The 22,254-nt window shown below is 41.1% G+C and overlaps 3 protein-coding genes across 5 annotated transcripts; 2 read left to right on the forward strand and 1 right to left on the reverse strand.

The window, feature by feature from the left end:
• The first annotated feature begins 446 nt into the window (after window positions 1–446).
• On the forward strand, window positions 447–13,906 carry LOC109880649 (serine/arginine-rich splicing factor 9-like). 3 transcript variants are annotated; one of them, XM_020472845.2, is made up of 5 exons: window positions 447–666; window positions 4,623–4,799; window positions 12,608–12,813; window positions 12,955–13,127; window positions 13,209–13,903. In XM_020472845.2, exons 2-5 carry the CDS (start codon window positions 4,642–4,644, stop codon window positions 13,446–13,448), a joined length of 777 nt encoding a protein of 258 aa, XP_020328434.1. In that variant the 5' UTR covers window positions 447–666; window positions 4,623–4,641; the 3' UTR covers window positions 13,449–13,903. The 3 variants fall into 3 exon arrangements, with proteins under 3 accessions (XP_020328434.1, XP_020328429.1, XP_020328438.1); XM_020472840.2 differs by having other exon boundaries at window positions 448–662; window positions 13,209–13,906; XM_020472849.2 differs by lacking the exon at window positions 447–666 and adding an exon at window positions 1,187–1,541 and having other exon boundaries at window positions 13,209–13,906.
• On the reverse strand, window positions 13,890–15,742 carry gatc (glutamyl-tRNA amidotransferase subunit C). Its single transcript, XM_020472858.2, has 5 exons — window positions 15,335–15,742; window positions 15,181–15,231; window positions 14,894–15,063; window positions 14,534–14,637; window positions 13,890–14,414 (listed from the first exon to the last, which is right to left on the reverse strand). The coding sequence occupies exons 1-5, from the start codon at window positions 15,530–15,532 to the stop codon at window positions 14,353–14,355; spliced, it is 585 nt and encodes a 194-aa protein (XP_020328447.1). The 5' UTR covers window positions 15,533–15,742; the 3' UTR covers window positions 13,890–14,352.
• A 73-nt stretch (window positions 15,743–15,815) lies between these two features.
• LOC109873779 (probable RNA-binding protein 19) lies at window positions 15,816–20,674 on the forward strand. The gene is made up of 5 exons (XM_031815515.1): window positions 15,816–15,833; window positions 19,782–19,969; window positions 20,059–20,140; window positions 20,321–20,368; window positions 20,459–20,674. Exons 1-5 carry the CDS (start codon window positions 15,816–15,818, stop codon window positions 20,657–20,659), a joined length of 537 nt encoding a protein of 178 aa, XP_031671375.1. The 3' UTR covers window positions 20,660–20,674.
• Window positions 20,675–22,254: the final 1,580 nt, after the last annotated feature.

Consider the following 22,254-nt stretch of genomic DNA (forward strand, 5'->3'; position numbering starts at 1 on the left):
ATAGTTCAAAGGAGAGTGTGGTTTTGGTGTTCAAAGCCCAGTGTTTACATTTTTAGGGCGGCCATATTGCTGGGGATCAGAAATGTCCTGTGCGAGTGAGACAGGTTGAAGTTTCCAGGGTGAGAGCAGTGCAGAAAGTGTCATGCTGAGGTAGTGAGGAAAGTAACGGATGGTGGGGAAAGGGTGAGGGTCCCTGAGAGAGTCCCTGTGAGTAGTAGGCCAGTACAGAGTGACCCGTACAGTTTGTGCATTGGTAAGGTTGGGTTCTTAGCGTTTATTGCTATAGTCATTTTCTTTTTTCATCCACTTCCCTTTTTTGTGAACAAATGTGCAATGCATTTTCCGAACTGTGAAAGGCACCAAAAATCAACCATGCGTCTCGTCTGCCGGAAAACCACACGAAGAAGAAAACATGCAGACAAAAAACAGTGCAATTTGTGTGCTGGGGCACCACCTGCTGGATATGGTAGGTGGTTTTTGACGGAACCGGAAGTCAGTGGATGGAACTGGCTAGCCTAACTAGCAAAAGAAGCGCAGAGATCCTCCGACAAAGGTTTGAGGGTACCGATCTCTGGCGATAAGCGAGAAATAACATTATACGAGCTTTATAAAATAATCACAGCAACCACGGGGGTTGCAGGTCTGGTCAGCAACACAACAAGGTAGGTGAGCTATTGTGTACTCTTCTGCAAACCCAAAACATGGCACACGAGTCAGCTAGGCTAACTTGTTAGCTAGCTAGATGCTAACTTGCAACTGAAGCTAACGTTACATTAGCTACTAGCCATTTGTTGTCGACAATTTGCTGGCTAGGTAATGAATGAATGGGCTAATCTGGGTTTTACATGTGAGTACAGATTGGGAATCCAGGCAGGTAACTATCACGAGGCGATATGAAACGTTATGTTTGAAATATTGAAACTAGCAAACTAGTTAGCTGACCACCGTATCCCGCCCCCAGCCATGTTACCATTTTTTTAAATGAAACATCACATGAATAGCTAGGCTAGCTTTAGCGTAGTAAGCTACCTGAGCCGAGTAGGGTGTAATTTCGTCCCGTAATTCGGGGCGTTCCTGGATATGCAGGAACCCCTCTTTATACTTCTATTGGTCCATTTTTTAAAAATGGGCATCATACGGGGCGCTCCAATACACTAGGTGGCGGTAGCCCATTCACATACACTACCTTTAGCGCCTATATATTGGTGATCGTATCTTCTGGCTGGGGAGTTTCGTTAAGAGCTCCCGCTTTCTGTAAACGTTACCAAACATCTCTTACTGTACTGTTTGGAAACATAAGGATCTTATCTTTCATATTATCGAGAAATCATAACAAATGTTTAGTTACTATAGGTTTCTATATGGTTAGGGTTCCCACAGCCATATTTCCATGTTACGGCGCTTATTTATGGAAGACGGGCGTACTGGTGCTAGTTCTGTGTCTCGGAACACCGGTGTGTAAATGGAAGACAGACGCCACAAACGTGTTGTGACTGAAAAATACTGTCTGCTGCAACTGTGTTAAAACTGGTTAAGTAACAGTAAGTGTATCTTTAGCTTTTGTTACATTGTTGATGTGATATGAAAGCAGAGATTTGTTTTTAGAACCGTACTGCAATTGAAAATGTATCCACATTTGGCTGACAGGCCCATTATCCTTTAAAAACAGACCCCGTTAGTCTTCTTTAGTCCATTATTGGTCGAGGACTCCGTCTGTTGGGCAATGCTTTCCCGCACTTCCACAGGAGGCGGGGGGCCGGGGCGACAACGCTAGCTAGCTAGGTCACAAATAGACAACCAGAATATCAAGTGTCGCACAAGTTTGAAGATTGCGTGCTCGAGGGAGTGGGAAGCCTGTTAAAGCCGGAACCAATGGGATGCTAGAGTGGGGGGCGTTCCAGCAGATGAATGAATGCCCACATACAGGAGCTCCTCGAATTGCGGGCCGCAATCAGACACTATTGTCCGGCTAGGATTTCGTCTCAACAGGGCCCGGTTTTCTGATAGCGATGGAATTTAGGCGTAACGTTGCGTCATTCCTACAGCAGCCGAAAATGTAACAACCGTTTCCCACGCACCACGCTGATTTACCTAGTTAGCGTGGTAAAAAAAAATGAGAATGGTCGCCTAGTGCGTCGTTAGAGCATTTGTTGATACTGATAGGATCGAAAGAAGGTGAGCGCTGCTCTCAGATCAGCTTTCTCCATTAAAATCATTCCTAAACATAATAGTTATTTCTCAATACTGACGACGGATCCGCTTCTAGAGACATTACCACATACGGCTGCAAATATTAAGGCGGCTTATTCTAACGCTTACTCAATAAAAAAATGACAAAAATAACCGATTTGGTGGCACATTGCATACGTTAGGCTACACATAAAGATATTGTGACAAATTAGACAACAGCCTACATGTAACAAAATAAAACTCAATTGATTTAACATGAAGTGCGTTTCAATATGATTGAGAACCTATAGCCAAACTGTTAATTTTAAAGCAGTCATGCTTCAAATGAACCGATATATTTTTATACTTCCCTTGTTTGTATCAATTGCAACGACATTGGCAACTTCGTTATTGTAGTAAACTTCTGTTCTGAAGTTATCAGTGGTCACAGAGACTGGTAAACCATGTGATTTTATGTTTATGCGGAAGCACCTAACACACTTAACATGTACAGTGGGGCAAAAAAGTATTTAGTCAGCCACCAATTGTGCAAGTTCTCCCACTTAAAAAGATGAGAGAGGCCTATAATTTTCATCATAGGTACACTTCAACTATGACAGACAAAATGAGGGGGAAAAATCCAGAATATCACATTGTAGGATTTTTTAATGAATTTATTTGCAAATGATGGTGGAAAATAAGTATTTGGTCAAAAACAAAAGTTTATATCAATACTTTGTTATATACCCTTTGTTGGCAATGACTGTGGTCAAACGTCTTCAAGGTTTTCACACACTCCTGGTATTTTGGCCCATTCCTCCATGCAGATCTCCTCTAGAGCAGTGATGTTTTGGGGCTGTTTCTGGGCAAAACGGACTTTCAACTCCCTCCAAAGATTTTCTATGGGGTTGAGATCTGGAGACTGGCTAGGCCACTCCAGGACCTTGAAATGCTTCTTACGAAGCCACTCCTTCGTTGCGCGGGCGGTGTGTTTTGGATCATTGTCGTGCTGAACGACCCAGCCACGTTTCATCTTCAATGCCCTTGCTGATGGAAGGAGGTTTTCACTCAAAATCTCACGATACATGGCCCCATTCATTCTTTCCTTTACACGGATCAGTCGTCCTGGTCCCTTTGCAGAAGAACAGCCCCAAAGCATGATGTTTCCACCCCCATGCTTCACAGTGGGTATGGTGTTCTTTGGATGCAACTCAGCATTCTTTGTCCTCCAAACACGACGAGGTGAGTTTTTACCAAAAAGTTCTATTTTGGTTTCATCTGACCATATGACATTCTCCCAAATCTTCTTCTGGATCATCCAGATGCTCTCTAGCAAATTTGACGGGCCTGGACATGTACTGGCTTAAGCAGGGGAACACGTCTGGCACTGCAGGATTTGAGTCCCTGGCGGCGTAGTGTGTTACTGATGGTAGGCTTTGTTACTTTGGTCCCAGCTCTCTGCGGGTCATTCACTAGGTCCTCCCGTGTGGTTCTGGGATTTTTGCTCACCACTTGTGATCATTTTGACCCCACGGGGTGAGATCTTGCGTGGAGCCCCAGATCGAGGGAGATTATCAGTGGTCTTGTATGTCTTCCATTTCCTAATAATTGCTCCCACAGTGGATTTCTTCAAACCAAGCTGCTTACCTATTGCAGATTCAGTCTTCCCAGCCTGGTGCAGGTCTACAATTTTGTTTCTGGTGTCCTTTGACAGCTCTTTGGTCTTGGCCATAGCGGAGTTTGGAGTGTGACTATTTAAGGTTGTGGACAGGTCTTTTATAGTGATAAGTTCAAACAGGTGCCATTAATACAGGTAACGAGTGGAGGACAGAGGAACCTCTTAAAGAAGAAGTTACAGGTCTGTGAGAGCCAGAAATCTTGCTTGTTTGTAGGTGACCAAATACTTATTTTCCACCATAATTTGCAAATAAATTAATAAAAATCCCACAATGTGATTCTCTGGATTGTTTTTCTAATTTTGTCTGTCATAATTGAAGTGTACCTATGATGAAAATTAGTGGGAGAACTTGTACAATTGGTGACTGACTAAATACTTTTTTGCCCCACTGTAGTTAGCGTTTCTACGAGTGGTCTGAGGCAGGCGTTAGATTACGAGCGTTTAAGTGCAAAGTTAATACCGATGGTTTTGTGGAAGCTTCGATATTTAACAATGCTCCTACGAAGGTTCTAACGATGAACTTCGTCATAAGATGCTTTTGGGAAACCGGGCCCTGGTGGTTGAACCATTGGGTGTGGGTTGGTGTTTGATTAATAGCTAGCTCTGTATTTGAGTTGTGTATATGTTGCAGTCTTGATAACATGTACTTGTAGGGGGTTGTTTGTAATGGTAATCTATTTTGGGACATTTATGAATGGCAGAAATTAGGGGTAAAAACATACATTTGAGTTCAGGGAGTGTTCAGTATTGATAAGGCTCTCTCTTTTTCCATCAGGATCAGTTCTGTTAACATCATGGCAGATGGCAGGATCTACGTGGGTAACCTTCCAGCTGATGTGCAAGAGAGGGACATTGAGGATATATTCTTCAAATATGGCAAAATCAGAGACATTGAGTTGAAGAACAACAGAGGCACTATTCCCTTTGCCTTTGTGCGCTTTGAAGATCCACGGTAAGATAAACGTCCATGTCCATGAATGGCATTCTTACTCGTTGACCAATAAGACCAGATTTACATTGACATTTTAGTCATTTAGCAGATGCTCTTATCTAGAGCGACTTGAATTAGTGCATTCACCTTAAGATAGCTAGATGAGACAACCACATATCATAGTCATAGCAAGTACACTTTCCCTGAACTCGGTAGTAATGAAAAGATGGCAGCGTGCTGGATTGCCACCGTTTTGCGAACTCTGACCCGACTTTGTTATTTTGTGATTCTTTTGTCGTTTACTTTATTTTCACAAAATATTTGAGATGTTATCATGAAATATAACATGCTGCCACTTAATGAACTGTATGAGGCTATAAACAATCAGGAAAACTTGCATCCAGCGGCTGCCTGCCTTTTTAAATTCCGCTTCATTAAGACACACGATTCCCAACTTGCCCCTTCACAACTAGGGGCAATAAAGTCCTAGACCGCGGTTACTCTACGCACAAACAAGATACAAGGCCCTCCCTCGTCCGCCATTCGTTAAATCAGATCATGGCTCCTTACTCCTGCTTCCTGTTAATAAGCAGAAGCTCAAACAGGAAGTACCTGTGACTTGCTCCATTGTGAAATGGTCATTAGAAGCAGAGGTTATGCTATAGGACTGCTCTTTTATTCAATATTTTTTTAGCTTAAATATTGCAGAAATATTGTGGGTTCTATCAAAGTAATTGTTTGTGTAATTTACAGTTTTTTTCCCCAATAACCCTACCCAAACTAAAGGACAGCAATACTTAGGCTTCTAGTTTGAGTTTATACATACTATATATATTTTACAGACACGGCACATTTTACATTAGTTATCCATTTTTTTCCTTTTTTTATCCCGCCCTTCAGCTGCCCTTAACCCCTCCCATCTATCTCTAAAAAACATCCCGACTTGACAAATATTTTTCAACTGTGGTGGGATGTTTCACAAAAGTTCTGAACCTTTCTATCATTAATTAACAAAGATTATATTGTTTAAAAAAAAAAAACACAAAACAATTTCAAAGAATGTTTTATCAATTAGTATTTTTGAGTTTAACCATAATATAATATTATTTGAAATATTTGTTCTGTTTATTTGATTTTTTTTTTGTGGGTTAAACTGAAATCGTTACCAGATTTCTATGGCTTGTTTTAAAAAGGTATAGTTTGGAGATTATTTCAGTTTCAAATGACCGAAAGTGACAGGGTGTTATCTGAATAAATAGAAACATGCAATTTTTTAACAGCCTTTCTTACTAGTCTACTGGAGAACCAGTTTGGATTTAAGTATGTTTTTTAAGCCTTTAGTGAGAGGTTCAATGCTTTAATATAAAATAATTTAGTCTTCCAAATATATATTCATTTTGTCTGGCTTGCCAAATAAAGTGGAATATCTTTTGCTCATATAATAAAAAATAAAAAAAGTATTCCAGTGTAGGCAGGGCCATCGGGGAATGAGTATTTATTTTTATTTAACTAGGCAAGTCAGTCAACAACACATTCTTATTTAGAATGACGGCCTACTAAAAGGCCTCATGCGGGGATGGGGCTGGGATTTAAAAAATGAATAAAAAATTTAACTGGGAAATGGTTAAACAATTCTTAAGTAATTTTTATTTTTTCTCACAAATACTGTGCATTCGGAAAGTTATTCAGACCCCTTGACTTTTTCACATTTTGTTACATTACAGCCTTATTCTAAAATGGATTAAAATGTGTTTTCCCTCAATCTACACACAATTCCCCATAATGACAAAGCAAAAATAAGTTTGTAGAATATTTTGCAAATGTGCATGTATAAATAAATAAAAATCGCATTTTCAGACCCTTTGCTATGAGACTCGAAATTGAGCTTGGGTGCATCCTGTAGGGCGGCGCACAACTGGCCCAGCGTCGTTAGGGTTTGGCCAGGGTAGGCCATCATTGTAAATAAGAATTAGTTCTTAAATGACTTGCCTAGGTAAATAAAGGTTCAATCAAAAAAGTAAATGAAATTCAAGTCAAAGGAATTGTCCTTAGAGTTTTGAGGCATGATTGTGTCGAGGCACAGATCTGGGGAAAGGTACCAAACGATATCTGCAGCGTTGAAGGTCCAAGAACACAGTGGCCTCCATTATTCTTAAATGGTGTAGTGTGTAGATTTGAGGAAAAAGTGTAATTTAAACAATTTTAGAATAAGGCTGTAACGGTACAAAATGTGGGGAAAGTCTAGGGGACTGAATACTTTCTGAAAGTACTGTAGACAAGTTTTTTGCTAACTTTCTATGAAAATGTCTCGAATTTATTTATTTCACAATATGGTTAGACTATGTCCACTTTACCGTCAGACCATTTTAATGGTAAACTACACTGTAATGTAAAAGTTGTATTTTTTTAGCGATCCAATACGTAATGTGTACACTTATTATCCAGAGAGGTTAAGGACATTATCTAGGTCCTCTGAGGCTGTGGAGGGGTCCATATTGTGAATTTAAAAGAACATGAGTCGTCTGCGTACAATGACCCCTTTGTTTTTAAGCCCTGGATGTCTAGTCCCTTCATATTACTGTTGGATCTGATTTTTAAGGGCTAACGTTTCTATGGCCATAATGGACAGCTTTGTTTTACTCCTCTTGACAGTTGAATACTTTATGAGAAGCAGCCATATTTACTATTTTACACCCGGGGTTACTATACATAACTCATTGTATAGGAGATTCTCCTATACAATGCATTCTAGTCCTTTTCAAAATCTGCAATGAATACCGGGCCTGGTTTCCTATATATTTTTTAAGTGTTCGATTGTTTCCAGTACTTTATCTCCAATGTATCGCCCATGTAAAAACCTGTCTGATTAGGATACATAATATTCAACAATACCTTTTGAATTCTAAGCACTAAACATTTTGCTAGAATATTGGCATCACAACACTGAAGTGTAAGGGGTCTCCATTTTTTTAGGTAGACTGGATATTTGCCACATGGGGTCAGAAATCAAGTCATGAAATCATACTTTCACAATCATGTTAACGGACCAACCCTGATGTTTTCCCTGACTTGAAGGCTTTAATTGCATCTTGAAGTTCCTTCACGTGAGTCTTTCTATACAGCTATTCATTTTTACACTATTAATAGAAACAAATCCTTACAATTAACTTCAGTTGGTAGAGATTGAGGAACCTGAAATGAAAACATGCTTAAAGTACTTTGCCTCCTCTTTCAGAAAATGATTTGTAACAAGTTTCTGTAAATAATTTTGGTAGCATTTCTATGTTGACGATGAAAAAATTAGTTGGTGCATTTTTCCCCATATTCCATCCAGTTCACCTTGTTTGTATAATGTATTACACTTGATCTTTTTTTGAATAAGTTCCTCCATTTCTTTTCCTCTAACTTATTCTGGCCCCTAAAGGCACATTTAAAAGTGTCCCGTACCTTAAAGGTGATCTTCTGTACCTATTAGAGGTCGACCGATTAATCGGAATGGCTGATTAAATAGGGCCGATTTCAAGTTTTCATAACAACCGAAAATCGGTACTTTTGGACACCGATTTGCCCGATTTAAAAAAATAAAATAAAAATAAATATATATATATTTTATTTTACACCTTTTTAATCTTTATTTAACTAGGCAAGTCAGTTAAGAACAATGACGGCCTAGGAACGGTGGGTTAACTGCCTTGTTCGGGGGCAGAACGACATTTTTTTTTGTGTGTGTCAGCTCGGGGATTCAATCTTGCAACCTTACAATTAACTAGTCCAACGCTCTAACCATCTCCACGAGGAGCCTGCCTGTTACGCGAATGCAGTAAGCAAAGGTATGTTGCTAGCTAGCATTAAACCTATCTTATAAAAACAATCAATCATAATCACTAGTTAACTACACATGGTTGATGATATTACTAGTTTATCTAGCGTGTCCTGCGTTACATATAATCGATGCGTATTCGCGAAAAAGGACTGTCGTTGCTCCAATGTGTACCTAACCATAAACATCAATGCCTTTCTTAAAATCAATACACAGAAGTATATATTTTTAAACCTGCATATTTAGCTAAAAAAATCCAGGTTAGCGGGCAATATTGACCAGGTGAAATTGTATCACTTCTCTTGCGTTCATTGCACACAGTCAGTGTGTATATGTAACAGTTTGCCAGAATTTTACTTAATTATGACACAACATTGAAGGTTGTGCAATGTCACAGGAATATTTAGACTTATGGATGCCACCCGTTAGATAAAATACGGAACGGTTCCGTATTTCACTGAAAGAATAAATGTCTTTTTGAGCTTTATAGTTTCCGAATTTGACCATATTAATGACCTACGGCTCGTATTTCTGTGTGTTATTATGTTATAACTAAGTCTAATTTGATAGAGCAGTCTGACAGCGGTGGTAGGCACCAGCAGGATCGTAAGCATTCATTCAAACAGCACTTTAGTGCGTTTTTCAGCAGCTCTTTGCATTGCTTCAAGCATTGCGCTGTTTATGACTATCAACTCCCGAGATTAGGCTGGTGTAACCGATGTGAAATGGCTAGCTAGTTAGCAGGGTGCGCGCTAATAGCGTTTCAAACGTCACTCGCTCTGAGACTTGGTGTGGTTGTTCCCCTTGCTCTGCATGGGTAACACTGCTTCGAGGGTGGCTGTTGTCGATGTGTTCCTGGTTCGAGCCCAGGTAGTAGCGAGGAGAGGGATGGAAGCTGTACTGTTACACTGGCAATACTAAAGTGTCTATAAGAACATCCAATAGTCAAAGGTTAATGAAATACAAATGGTATAGAGAGAGAGTCCCATAATTCCTATAATAACTACAACCTAAAACTTCTTACCTGGGAATATTGAAGACGCATGTTAAAAGGAACCACCAGCTTTCATATGTTCTGAGCAAGGAACTTAAACGTTAGCTTTCTTACATGGCACACATTGCACTTATACTTCTCCAACACTTTGTTTTTGCATTATTTAAACCAAATTGAACATGTTTCATTATTTGAGGTTAAATTGATTTTATTGATATATTATATTAAGTTAAAATAAGTGTTCATTCAGTATTGTTGTAATTGTCATTATTACATACATTTTTTTTAAATCGGCCAATTAATCTGTATATATTTTTTTGGTTCTCCAATAATCGGTATCGGCGTTGAGAAATCATAATCGGTCGACCTCTAGTACCTATGTTATGTAGAATAAAGTCTGTTATAAATTCTTGGTTAGAAACAAGTTGTCATCCAGTAGGCTTTGATTACATTTCCAATATCCCCTCTCTCGTGGATATTCTGTATGATTAATCTGTACACCAATTATTTGACGGTCTGACCGCATTCTCTCCCCATCAACACTTTTTAAAACTTTTGGTGCCAGAGAAAATGACAGTCAAGACAACCAACTTAATTGAGCCTCTTTCATATATATCTCACTAGGTCAGGATATTTAAGCCTCCATATATTGACTAGTTCCAATATATCCATAATATTAGTGATTTCCTTAAGTGCATGAGGGTGATAATTTGTAGTGCGATGATATGCTATTGGACCATTAACATACTTGGCTCATTAATCTATATGTTCTAAATAATGATCCAGGCTTCTTTGAAAATATATAAAAATTTATCGAGTTAACAAGCAATACGACTCAGTTATTATGGTGGGAGATTAAAATATGGCTTTAGGTACCTCGATGGACCATAAATATTTATGGTCCATCGAGGTATTTTACTTTAGTTCATATAGGAAAGGGTGATATATAAGGAAATCGGTTAATTAAAATAAATGTATTCGGCCTAAATCTATGGATTTCACATGACTGGGCAGGGGCGTAGCCATGGGTGCCAGGCCCAGCCAATTAGTTTCCCCTCCCATAAACGGGCTTTATTACAGAAATAAATAATCCTCCGTTTCATTAATGTCCGGGTGGCTGGTCTCAGACGATCCTGCTGGTGAAGAAGCCGGATGTGGAGGTCCTGAGCTGGCGTGGTTGTGAGGCCGGTTGGACATACGGCCAAGTTCTCTGAAACTGTTGGAGGCAGCTTATGGCAGAGAAATTACCATTAAATTCTCTGGCAACAGCTATGGTGGACATTCCTGCAGTCAGAATGCCAATTGCACACTCCCTCAAAACTTGACATATCTGTGGCATTGTTGTAACAACTGCACATTTTAGTAACCTTTTACCTTCCCCAGCACAAGGTCCACCCGTGTAATGATCATGCTGAATCAGCTTCTTGATATGCCACACCTGTCAGGTGGATAGATTATATTGGCAAAGGAGAAATGCTCTCTAACAGGGATGTAAACAAATTTGTGCACATAATTTGAGAGAAATTAGCTTTTTTGCGCATATGGAACATATCTGGGATCTTATTTCAGCTCATGACACATGGGACCAACACTTTACATGTTGCGTTTATATTTTTGATCAATGTGTATATGTACATAAAATAGCAGTAAAACTAATTCAAGGGTTTTCTACATTGTAGAATAGCGAAGACGTTTAAAACTATGAAATAACATACATGGAATCATGTAGTAACCAAAAAAGTGTTAAATCAAAATGAGTTTCTTCAAAGTAGCCACCCTTTGCCTTGACAGTTTTGCACACTCTTGGCATTCTCTCAACCAGCTTCACCCGGAATGCTTTTTGTCTTGAAGGAGTTACCACATATGTTGAGCTCTTGGTGGCTGCTTTTCCTTCACTCTGCGGTCCAAACCATCTCAATTGGGCTAAGGTCGCGTCATCTGATGCAGCACTCATTGCTCTCCTTGGTCAAATAGCCCTTACACAGCCTGGAGGTATGTTTTGGGTCATTGTCCTGTTGGAAAAAGAAATGATAGTCCCACTAAGTGCAAACCAGATGGGATTGCGTATCGCTGCAGAATGCTGTGGTAGCCATGTGGTAAAGTGTGCATTGAATTCAAAATAAATCACTGACAGTCACCAGCACAGCACCGCCACACCACCACCTCCATGCTTCACGGTGTGAACCACACATGCAGAGATCATCCTTTTGCCTACTCTGCATCTCAAAGACAGTGGTTGGAGCCAAAAATCTAAAATTTGGACTTATCCAACCAAGTGACACATTTCCAACGGTCTAATGTCCATTGCTTGTGTTTCTTGGCCCAAGCAAGTCTCTTCTTATTGGTGTTCTTTTAGTAGTGGTTTCTTTGCAGCAATTCGACCATGAAGGCATGATTCATCAAGGCAAAGGGTGGCTACTTTGAAGAATCTCAAATATAAAATATATTTTGATTTAACACTATTTTGGTTACTACATGATTCCATGTGTTATTTCATAGTTTTGATGTCTTCACTATTATTCTACAATGTAGAAAAAAGTAAAAATAAAGGAAACCCCTGGAATGAGTAGGTGTCTGTATATCTTAATTAATTCCCACAGTTGATGAATTGTGTGTAATAATAAGCTAAATCTGCGGGTTTTTTTTGTCAGTCAACAGATGCATATTTGCCCCTTCCCTCCCCCACAAACCTCTACCCCTCTCTCCCCTTCCACTCATAGATGGACCTATTGTTTCCACTTCACAATAACAGCACATACAGTTGACCGGGGCTGCTCTAGCAGGGACTTCGCTGCCCTGTTCAACTAAGTGCTGTTATTGTGAAGTGGAAAATCTAGTTTATGTAAGATACTTTTTGAAGAGGTAGGGTTTCAGATATTTTTGGAAGATGAGCAGGGACTCTGCTGTCCTGACGTTAGGGGGAAGCTCGTTCCACCAGTGGGATGCTAAGATAGATAAATAGACTGACTCACATATGCAATGTGTTAATCAAATTGACATGTCCTTATGTATCAGGGATGCCGAGGATGCAGTCTATGGGAGGAATGGTTATGGATTTGGAGACTGCAAGCTTCGCGTTGAGCACCCTCGCTCTGCCTCCTCTAAATTCAACGGTTCTATGGGTGGTAGTGGTCGAGGGAGTGGGGACGGAGGTCCCGGTGGTCCTAAAGGGAGGTTTGGGCCTCCTACTCGGAGATCGGAGTTCAGAGTTATTGTGACTGGTAAGTGGATAAAGTCTGCTTTTGTTTTTTTATTCAAAGCTCCTCTTCCTTCCATTTACAGCAGGTTAGATGTACACTGGTATTGTTGAGCGTTGCCTAGAAAGGCCAAAGTTCTCAATGTTTTGGTCTCTGTTCCCACAGGCCTGCCTCCGACTGGGAGCTGGCAAGACTTGAAAGATCACATGAGGGAGGCTGGAGATGTTTGTTTCACAGATGTTCAGCGGGATGGTGAAGGGGTGGTGGAGTTTCTGCGCAGAGAGGACATGGAGTATGCCATGCGGCGCCTGGACAGGACAGAGTTCAGATCACACCAGGTAACTAAACACTCAGATCCACAGCTATACAGTGTTTAAGAATGTGTTTTCAGGACATTCTCTGACATGGACATCTTTCAGGGGGAGACTTCATCTATCCGAGTCCATGGAGAGATGGGGGGCAGCAGAGGACGCTCGCGGTCCCGTTCCAGATCCAGGGGACGGTACTCACCCGCTTATCAAGGTCGTGGCTCTCCACCCCCTCGTTATCAGTCGCCCCCTGCTCGTAGATTGTCTCGCCATAGCCCCCCTCCACGTCGCCCCTCTGCAGCACACCGTAGCCCATCAAGCCGCAGCCCACCCCCTCGTCACTACCGATAGTCTACCTACAGGAGGGCGCCAAGACTGGCGATTACTTTATTTTGTGTTGCTTGTTAAGTATGTCATGTGCATTCCACTATGAGGACTGTCTCCAGAGGACTTTTTAAATGGTGTAGACAGAGCGGATGGGTAGATCTGCATTTGCATCACATTCTCATTGATTCATTCTCAGACCTAGGATATGGCTGGTTAAGGATATTTGTGAAGGAAACTGCATACTAGAGGAATACAACATAATACAGCTCTTTAATGTAGTTTATTTTGTATTTTTATCATGTTTCTGTAAGAGCCTGTCTAGCCTGCCCTGCCTTGTAGATGGTTGCCTCGCAAGTGTTCTCAATTTTGTTCCTCTTTTTTATTTTACGTGAGAATGAAATTATTTCTTTCTCCTGCCCCGTTCTCAAAATAATCTTTGTAAAAAGTGTTATTTTTTTCAAATAAAGTGAGGACTCTTAGTATGTTTATTTGTTTTAGTTCCTGAATGCATGAATTGTACATTCATTGGTTGCCTCTTTAGTCCTTGATAATCATTTGCAGAGCACCCACAAAGTATGTACCATTGGGAGTTATGGTTCTGCTTTTTCAACATAATGACACTACATATTGTTCAGAGAATACACACAGATCAACAACACTGGATAATCTTTCTTTGATTTAGCTTCAGTTTGTCTGGTTTGAAGGTACCTTAATTACATGCCAAACCCTGACCCTCTTGATGGTTGGTCAATCTTTATCATTTAGCCATGCATTTCTTTGCAGAGGTCTGTCAAATGAAATACAGTATCCAGTCATTAATTTAGCAAATGCTCTTATCCAGAGCTCCTTAGTGCATTCATCTTAAGATACATGGGTGGGAAAACCAGTCAAATTTAGCTGTCAGCAAAGTCGGAGCACATACTTTGAATCAGAACTCAGAGTGCTTAAACATGGCAGCTCTATCCTCTCTCTTTGGGAGTGGAATGTTACCTGCCGAGAAAAGAGCCATTTAAGTTTCATGATATACAAAATGGGGCACTGCCGCCTTCAGAATGAACAATGATAGTAACTAATTCATGAGCTGATAAAACAGTAGCCAAGATGCTCACCTGGCGGTGCCACAAAGTACTCCTCCACTGTGTTTTTGGAGAGCTGGAGCAGTTCCTCTGCACAGTCCCCCTCTGCCACGGCATCCTCCCTCAGATACAGTGCCCTACAGAACAGAGGGTTTTCAATCTGTGAGACTAAACAAGTCACCTTAAGGTTAGGTAGGTAACTATTGGTTTCCTCTCCAAAAATTACCCAGTCTTTGTAGATCTGAAACAATTGGATAGGACAGTAAGCAAAATGTGATTGCTCCACTAAACCTTCCATTAAACACTTCCAATGGCTTACCACTACCCAATTCCTTCAGATCAAACACTGAAGTGCTAGGGGCTGCTTCAGGATCTGCCTGGCCCGAGTCTAACCTTTCCTCCAGAACTGAATCCATCGGGTCAACCCCATCTGTGTCAACAACATGGAGCTGATCTGCAAATCGGATGGCTTTCTCCAGACAGGCCAGCCCCTCCTGGTTGCGGAAATCCACCAGGGCTAGTCGCTCCAATTTGTCAACAAGGTCTACAGGAACTTGGCAAGGCTGTAAGAAAATGCTTATTAGATGTTAGAACTTATCAATGTCACTAACAGCCATTTGATCTGGCTTAATTTACAAGCTAATAAAAATAACTTCATTAACAAAGTACAGTATACTAACTGGGGGTAGCTGGTTCTCCAATACAGGCTCCCATGTTGCTACCCTGGGCACCTAGGTTTGAAAAATTAACATGGGCAATACAACAAGAAACTGCAACCACAGTACACATGTGTACGATATGCTGTACTGTACATTAGCTAGCTAGTTAGCCTACCTTAGAGTTGCTAATTCGGGTACTATATTGATGTACTAAAGTTATCAGATGAGTCCAACGAAAGCAGCTAAAGTTTTGCTTGGATTTTCGGTCCTGTGACGTTATGGAAACTCTTGTGACGCCTTGGTGGTAGCACGAAGGCCCTAGATTAAATGCTAGGGTCTGTAACCTTCGTGTATAATTCACTACGACATACATGTTATCCTGGCTAATGTAGCTAGCTTGCAAATGCCTATGCAATTCCTATCACAATGACATTGTGCGTCGTTAGCTAGTCAATTTAGTAAACTAAGCAATGGTTAGCTAGATTTTATGAGCGTCTCCGTTGATTCCTGGAACTCAAAAATAATATCAGTCAACAGCTAACTGGCTAGCTAGCAGAGTCTAGTAGGGGAGAATATCAATTACATACTACCGGCTTTTTCTCAAAATCCATTGGAGGAGAAAGTCAGAGGGACGGGACCTCTGGCTTTCTCGTCCAATGGGTTTTGATAAGGAGGTGACGCGAGGAGTATTCAATTGAGATTCTCCCTAGAATTTTCTTTGTCAAGGATCTTCTCTGTTGACTGTAAAATTACTTTCATGGTTGACCTCAATCAAACAGACCAGATGCTTTCTACACGGACAAAATCAACACGACTATTTATGCAAATCAAACATTATGAAATAAGGCCACATGTTTTTAAAATCACTTCCATTTTGTTTGATGCTTATATTACATTTCGAATCAAATATTTTATAAGACATTGAAATGCATTCTTTATAATTTGAAATATTTCTTTCAAAACAACACTTTTTTATGCAAATAAAAGGTTGTAAAAGTAAGCCAGACCTTTTTAGAATAATTAGCATTTTGTTTAATGTTTCTATGACAATCCATGAAAATGTTATTGCAAACAAGAGATTTAAATGCATTTTTTAAAATGATTTGATGTATTTCTATCAAATCAACACACATTTTTATGTAAATGAAGGGTTGTTTAAGTAGGCCAGGGGTGTCATTACACCAATTATATTGCAAACGATTCGTCTGTTGCAAAACATTTAGCAAAATAAACCATTTACTCCAAACGCTGTTGAGCTCCGTTTAGTTTTTTAAACGGATGTCATAGTTCACTCATGTCTCTTAAAAAAAAAAGCAGCAGGAAGAAGTTGGAATGAACCCTGCGGACTTCACTCTACTAGACCACAGAATAATCAACTTTTTAGATGTGCCGCTTGTGCCAAACACTTCGTAGACTATTCAAGTTGGAATGGCAACCATTGAGCTGTTATAGAACGATGGCAACGAGTGGAAACCATACAATTTAAATGAACTACAACTTCCGTTTAAGAACCCAACATTTTTTACGTCACGTTTTGCAACTGATGGAACGTTTTGCATTAGAATTTTGCAATTAGCATTTTGTTTAATGTTCTATGACAATCTATGAAAAAGTTATTGGAACAAGATATTTAAAAGCATTTTTTTATGATTAGATGCATTTCTATCAAATCAACACTTTACTTTTCATGCAAATCAAAGGTTGTGAAAGTGGGCCTTTTAGAATAATTAGCATTTTGTTTAATGTCTCTAAAACAATCTATGAAAAGGTTATTGCAGATAATAGAATTATATGCATTTTAAATAATTTCGCGAATGTCTGTTGAATGTTGAATATACAACTAATTTTACATCGGTGAAGAACTGTGGAAGAGCATCAGCTATTTAATCTGAGGTTCCATGGTTCAAGTCCCTGTTCGGGCTGGATTTTTCCCAATTTAACAATAGATTATAGATTTTGTTATGGTACGTTGCATGAAATATACGTAATTTAGCCTACAGTTTCGCACGGACAGCCAATGATGCGAATTCAACCTATGAATGAGAATGCACAGCACAACATACATCTTTCGGTAAGGACTTTTTGAAGGCTGAAGCACAGAGTTTCTAAATAGAAAGAGGTGCAACATCACAAGACTTCCAGGAACACTTGCGAAGCAGATCAAGACTGTGTTTGTGGTTAGACAAGTCAATGGGAGAATTTATATATTCTTCCTTAGTTGTTAATTTTCTCGAAATCTAAAGGCAAAAACCACTTAGTCGTGGGCCTATATTGTTTGTTCCTGAACTGGCCGAATGGCAGAGCTATCCTTCAGCACCACAAGTTGGTTGAACTTTAACATCAATATCACGATTCTGGCGCTGTCCTTTCAGGAATACGAAGGGCACTCCAATCGCTTAACATAACACAACCAAGATCTGTTGCCTATGTCTTATAGTCCTACTCATCACTTACAATTATTATTACAAATCTTTAACCCTCATCGAATATTCAAAAAAGGATTACAATAATGAGATGTATCCACCAATCCAAAGAAAGGATAGGCGGGAGCTAGACAGCCCGCTGTGCCTCTTTGTGGACAACGACTCCCATTATTAGGGTTCGAATCCAGGCTGCTTCACATCGGACCGTGATTGAGAGTCGCATAGGGTGGCACACAATTTGCCCAGCATTGTCCAGGTTTGGCCGGAGAAGGCCGTCATTGTAAATAAGAATTTGTTCTTAAAACTGACTTGCCTGGTTTAAAAAAACACAAACAAACTATATTGTCAGTACAGTATATCCATAATCTTTGCCAATACAATACATCAGTAATCCAGGGTTTATTTTTTATTTATTTATTTTATTTTATTTTACCTTTATTTAACCAGGTAGGCAAGTTGAGAACAAGTTCTCATTTACAATTGCGACCTGGCCAAGATAAAGCAAAGCAGTTCGACAGATAAAACGACACAGAGTTACACATGGAGTAAAAACAAACATACAGTCAATAATGCAGTATAAACAAGTCTATATACAATGTGAGCAAATGAGGTGAGAAGGGAGGTAAAGGCAAAAAAGGCCATGATGGCAAAGTAAATACAATATAGCAAGTAAAATACTGGAATGGTAGTTTTGCAATGGAAGAATGTGCAAAGTAGAAATAAAAAATAATGGGGTGCAAAGGAGCAAAATAAATAAATAAATTAAAATTAAATACAGTTGGGAAAGAGGTAGTTGTTTGGGCTAAATTATAGGTGGGCTATGTACAGGTGCAGTAATCTATGAGCTGCTCTGACAGTTGGTGCTTAAAGCTAGTGAGGGAGATAAGTGTTTCCAGTTTCAGAGATTTTTGTAGTTCGTTCCAGTCATTGGCAGCAGAGAACTGGAAGGAGAGGCGGCCAAAGAAAGAATTGGTTTTGGGGGTGACTAGAGAGATATACCTGCTGGAGCGTGTGCTACAGGTGGGAGATGCTATGGTGACCAGCGAGCTGAGATAAGGGGGGACTTTACCTAGCAGGCTCTTGTAGATGACATGGAGCCAGTGGGTTTGGCGACGAGTATGAAGCGAGGGCCAGCCAACGAGAGCGTACAGGTCGCAATGGTGGGTAGTATATGGGGCTTTGGTGATAAAACGGATTGCACTGTGACAGACTGCATCCAATTTGTTGAGTAGGGTATTGGAGGCTATTTTGTAGATGACATCGCCAAAGTCGAGGATTGGTAGGATGGTCAGTTTTACAAGGGTATGTTTGGCAGCATGAGTGAAGGATGCTTTGTTGCGAAATAGGAAGCCAATTCTAGATTTAACTTTGGATTGGAGATGTTTGATATGGGTCTGGAAGGAGAGTTTACAGTCTAACCAGACACCTAAGTATTTGTAGTTGTCCACGTATTCTAAGTCAGAGCCGTCCAGAGTAGTGATGTTGGACAGGCGGGTAGGTGCAGGTAGCGATCGGTTGAAGAGCATGCATTTAGTTATATACCTCATTGGTCAGTACAAACTTTGAGGAAATGATGACATCATTGAATTTTATTTTGTGCTACAATAGATTCACTCCAATCTATTCATTCCTATGGAGGACTGCTCCTTCTAGGGAGTGCCAATATGGCTGACCGGTGGCTTCAAAGCCTCTCAATGGCCAATACATAGCATCAGCAATACAGGGTTTTTATAATGTACGTCATTGGTGTGCACTGCGGAGGCCCGTCAGAGGCTTGATCACTTTGGCCAATCAGAACGTTGAAACACTGCAGCATGAAGTTTACTAAGGATGGCAAGTTCACAAATTCTGATTTGTGTGCTTCAAAACTGAAGAAGATGCGGACAAGTCACTGAAGCATTTCAATAAAAGATTTGTGGACACGGCCAGAGTAACGTTGAGACAGTTAGCCATCCAGACTTCTTTGTACAAGTTAGATGGATAGATAGCCAACCACAGATTCTATACCAACATTTAATTAATTGTGATTCACTTGCCTGACAGATCACGCCATGGTCCTCTCCATATCTGCCTGACAGATACATATGGATGGAGTGTAAGATGGCTCAAATGCACAGTGTTGAATTTTTTCTTGTCTTCCTTGACATTGATGTTCTGTTTAATCTTGTTTCTGTTTGATCTTGTGTGTGTATGTGTTAGCTGGAGGGTGACGAGGCTTTCCAGGAGTTTACGTCGGTGCATCATAACCGCAGCCAGTTGCCTACCTGGGCCAATGACTCTCTGCTCCAATCAGCAGCCCCCGAGACTGGCCAGGGGAGGAGTCAGGAGAAGAAGAAGAAGCTTGATTACCTCAACTTTGAGTCAGACGAGAAGAAGAAGGATGAGGAGTAAGATGAGGAAGAAGACCAGGTTAGGTACACATGCTTACATAGACCCTTTGTTTGACAGATGCTGGTAAATGTGTGTGTGTAAACAGTGTGTTTTCATTGTCAGGTGCTAATAAAGAGGCTCTGAAGTCTGGCCTGTCTGATATGGAGTACTTGTGGCACAGAGACGGGGTGCTGCGGAGGATGATGATGATGATGAGGAAGATGAGCCTGCCCCTATGAGCCTGCCCCTAGCACTTAAAACGGCATATTGTGTATCATTCTGACGGTGAAATTAAGGTTGAGGGTTTTCATATGCCATATCCCCTTTGGTAATGTGTGTGTGTGTCCCTATCTCTCTGTGCCCCATAGACTGAATTCACAGTAAAACTGCGAGAATGTCCCTTCAACGTCAAAGAGGTGAGTGTGTGTGGCTTGATGTGGAGTTCAGAGGTGGGGAAAGGGTTTATTTATGTGTGACATCTTTGGTTGTTTATGTAATATAAACAGCAACAAGTGCGAGAGTTCATGACTACTCTGAAGCCTGCAGCCATTCGAATCATCAAGAATGCCACCGGCAGCAAAACTGAGTATATGTATGTGGATCTGCGCTCAGAAGAGGAGGTGAAAAAGTCTCTGAAGAAGAACAAAGATTACATGGGTGAGAATCAGACTGTGTGTGTGTGTGCGCACGTTCGTAATCCTCACTGAGAATAAAAAGTTATGTACTGTTTGTCCGAAAGGTTGCTCTATATTGAGGTGTTTCGGACAAGTGTGACGGGCAGGTGGAGAGGTGGGAGAAAGGGAGATTCACCAGGGAGCTGAATGAAGATGAAGAAGACAGGAAGACTCTTCAGGAGGAACCAGGAGGAAGACTCTCACAAGGAACCTGCCCTGCAACGCAAATAGTCTGGGGAACCGTCGATGAGAATGGGTGCGTGTTCGGTCCTCCTTTTCCTGTAGTCCACAATCATCTCCTTAGTCTTGTACAGGTTTTTAAAATTATTATAATTTTTTATTTATTTTACCCCTTTTTCTCCCCAATTTCGTGGTATCCAATTGTTTAGTATCTTGTCTCATCGCTACAACTCCCGTACGGGCTCGGGAGAGACGAAGGTTGAAAGTCATGCATCCTCCGATACACAACCCAACCAAGCCGCACTGCTTCTTAACACAGCGCCATCCAACCCGGAAGCCAGCTGCACCAATGTGTCGGACGAAACACCGTGCACCTGGCAACCTTGGTTAGCCCGGCCCGCCACAGGAGTCGCTGGTGCGCGATGAGACAAGGATTTCCCTACCGGCCAAACCCTCCCTAACCCGGGCGACGCTAGGCCAATTGTGCCCCACGGACCTCCTGGTCGCGGCCGGTTACGACAGAGCCTGGGCGTGAACCCAGAGTCTCTGGTGGCACAGCTGAGCTGTAGTCAATGAATAGCATTCTCACATAGGTGTTCCTTTTGTCCAGATGTGAAAGGGCAGTGTGGAGTGCAATAGAGATTGCATCATCTGTGGATCTGTTGGGGCGGTATGCAAATTGCAATGAGTCTAGGGTTTATGGGATAATGGTGTTGATGTGAGCCATGACCAGCCTTTCAAAGCATTTCATGGCTACAGACGTAGTCCTTTAGGCAGGTTACCTTAGTGTTCTTGGGCACAGGGACTATGGTGGTCTGCTTGAAACATGTTGGTATTACAGACTCAGACATGGAGAGGTTGAAAATGTTAGTGAAGACACCTGTCAGTTGGTCAGCGCGTGCCCGGAGTACATGTCCTGGTAATCAGTCTGGCCCTGCGGACTTGTGAATGTTGCCCTGTTTAAAGGTCTTACTCACATCGGCCGCTGAGATCGTGTTCACACAGTCGTCCGGAACAGCTGATGCTCTCATGCATGTTTCAGTGTTACTTGCCTCGAAGCTTGCATATAAGTCATTTAGCTCGTCTGGTAGGCTCGTGTCACTGGGCAGCTCTTGGCTGTGCTTCCCTTTGTAGTCTGTAATAGTTTGCAAGCCCTGCCACATCCGACTAGCGTCAGAGCCGGTGTAGTACGATTCGATCGTAGTCCTGTATTGACGCTTTGCCTGTTTGATGGTTCGTCAGAGGGCATAGCGGGATTTTTTTATAAGCTTCAGAGTCCCACTCCTTGAAAGCGGCCGCTCTACCCTTTAGCTCAGCTCAGATGTTGCCTGTAATCCATGGCTTCTGGTTGGGGTATGTACGTACAGTCACTGTGGGGACGACGTCATCGATGCACTTATTGATGAAGCCAGTGACTGATGTGGTGTACTCCTCAATGCCATCGGAAG

Source organism: Oncorhynchus kisutch, linkage group LG3, assembly GCF_002021735.2.
Source record: "Oncorhynchus kisutch isolate 150728-3 linkage group LG3, Okis_V2, whole genome shotgun sequence".
Lineage (NCBI taxonomy): Eukaryota > Metazoa > Chordata > Actinopteri > Salmoniformes > Salmonidae > Oncorhynchus > Oncorhynchus kisutch.

Bases quoted from the DNA above. Each gene is read 5' to 3' on its own strand.
- LOC109880649 (XM_020472845.2), top strand. From the start codon at position 4,642: ATGGCAGATGGCAGGATCTACGTGGGTAACCTTCCAGCTGATGTGCAA. The intron at 12,814-12,954 runs GTAAGTGGATAA...CTGTTCCCACAG, and splicing joins GTTCAGAGTTATTGTGACTG to GCCTGCCTCCGACTGGGAGC. The intron at 13,128-13,208 runs GTAACTAAACAC...GACATCTTTCAG, and splicing joins CAGAGTTCAGATCACACCAG to GGGGAGACTTCATCTATCCG.
- LOC109873779 (XM_031815515.1), top strand. The intron at 20,141-20,320 runs GTGCTGCGGAGG...TGTGCCCCATAG, and splicing joins ACTTGTGGCACAGAGACGGG to ACTGAATTCACAGTAAAACT. The intron at 20,369-20,458 runs GTGAGTGTGTGT...TAATATAAACAG, and splicing joins GTCCCTTCAACGTCAAAGAG to CAACAAGTGCGAGAGTTCAT.
- gatc (XM_020472858.2), bottom strand. From the start codon at position 15,532: ATGTATGTCGTAGTGAATTATACACGAAGGTTACAGACCCTAGCATTT. The intron at 15,232-15,334 runs GTAGGCTAACTA...TTTCAAACCTAG, and splicing joins CCCGAATTAGCAACTCTAAG to GTGCCCAGGGTAGCAACATG. The intron at 14,638-14,893 runs GTTAGACTCGGG...TCTGTTCTGTAG, and splicing joins GATTCAGTTCTGGAGGAAAG to GGCACTGTATCTGAGGGAGG.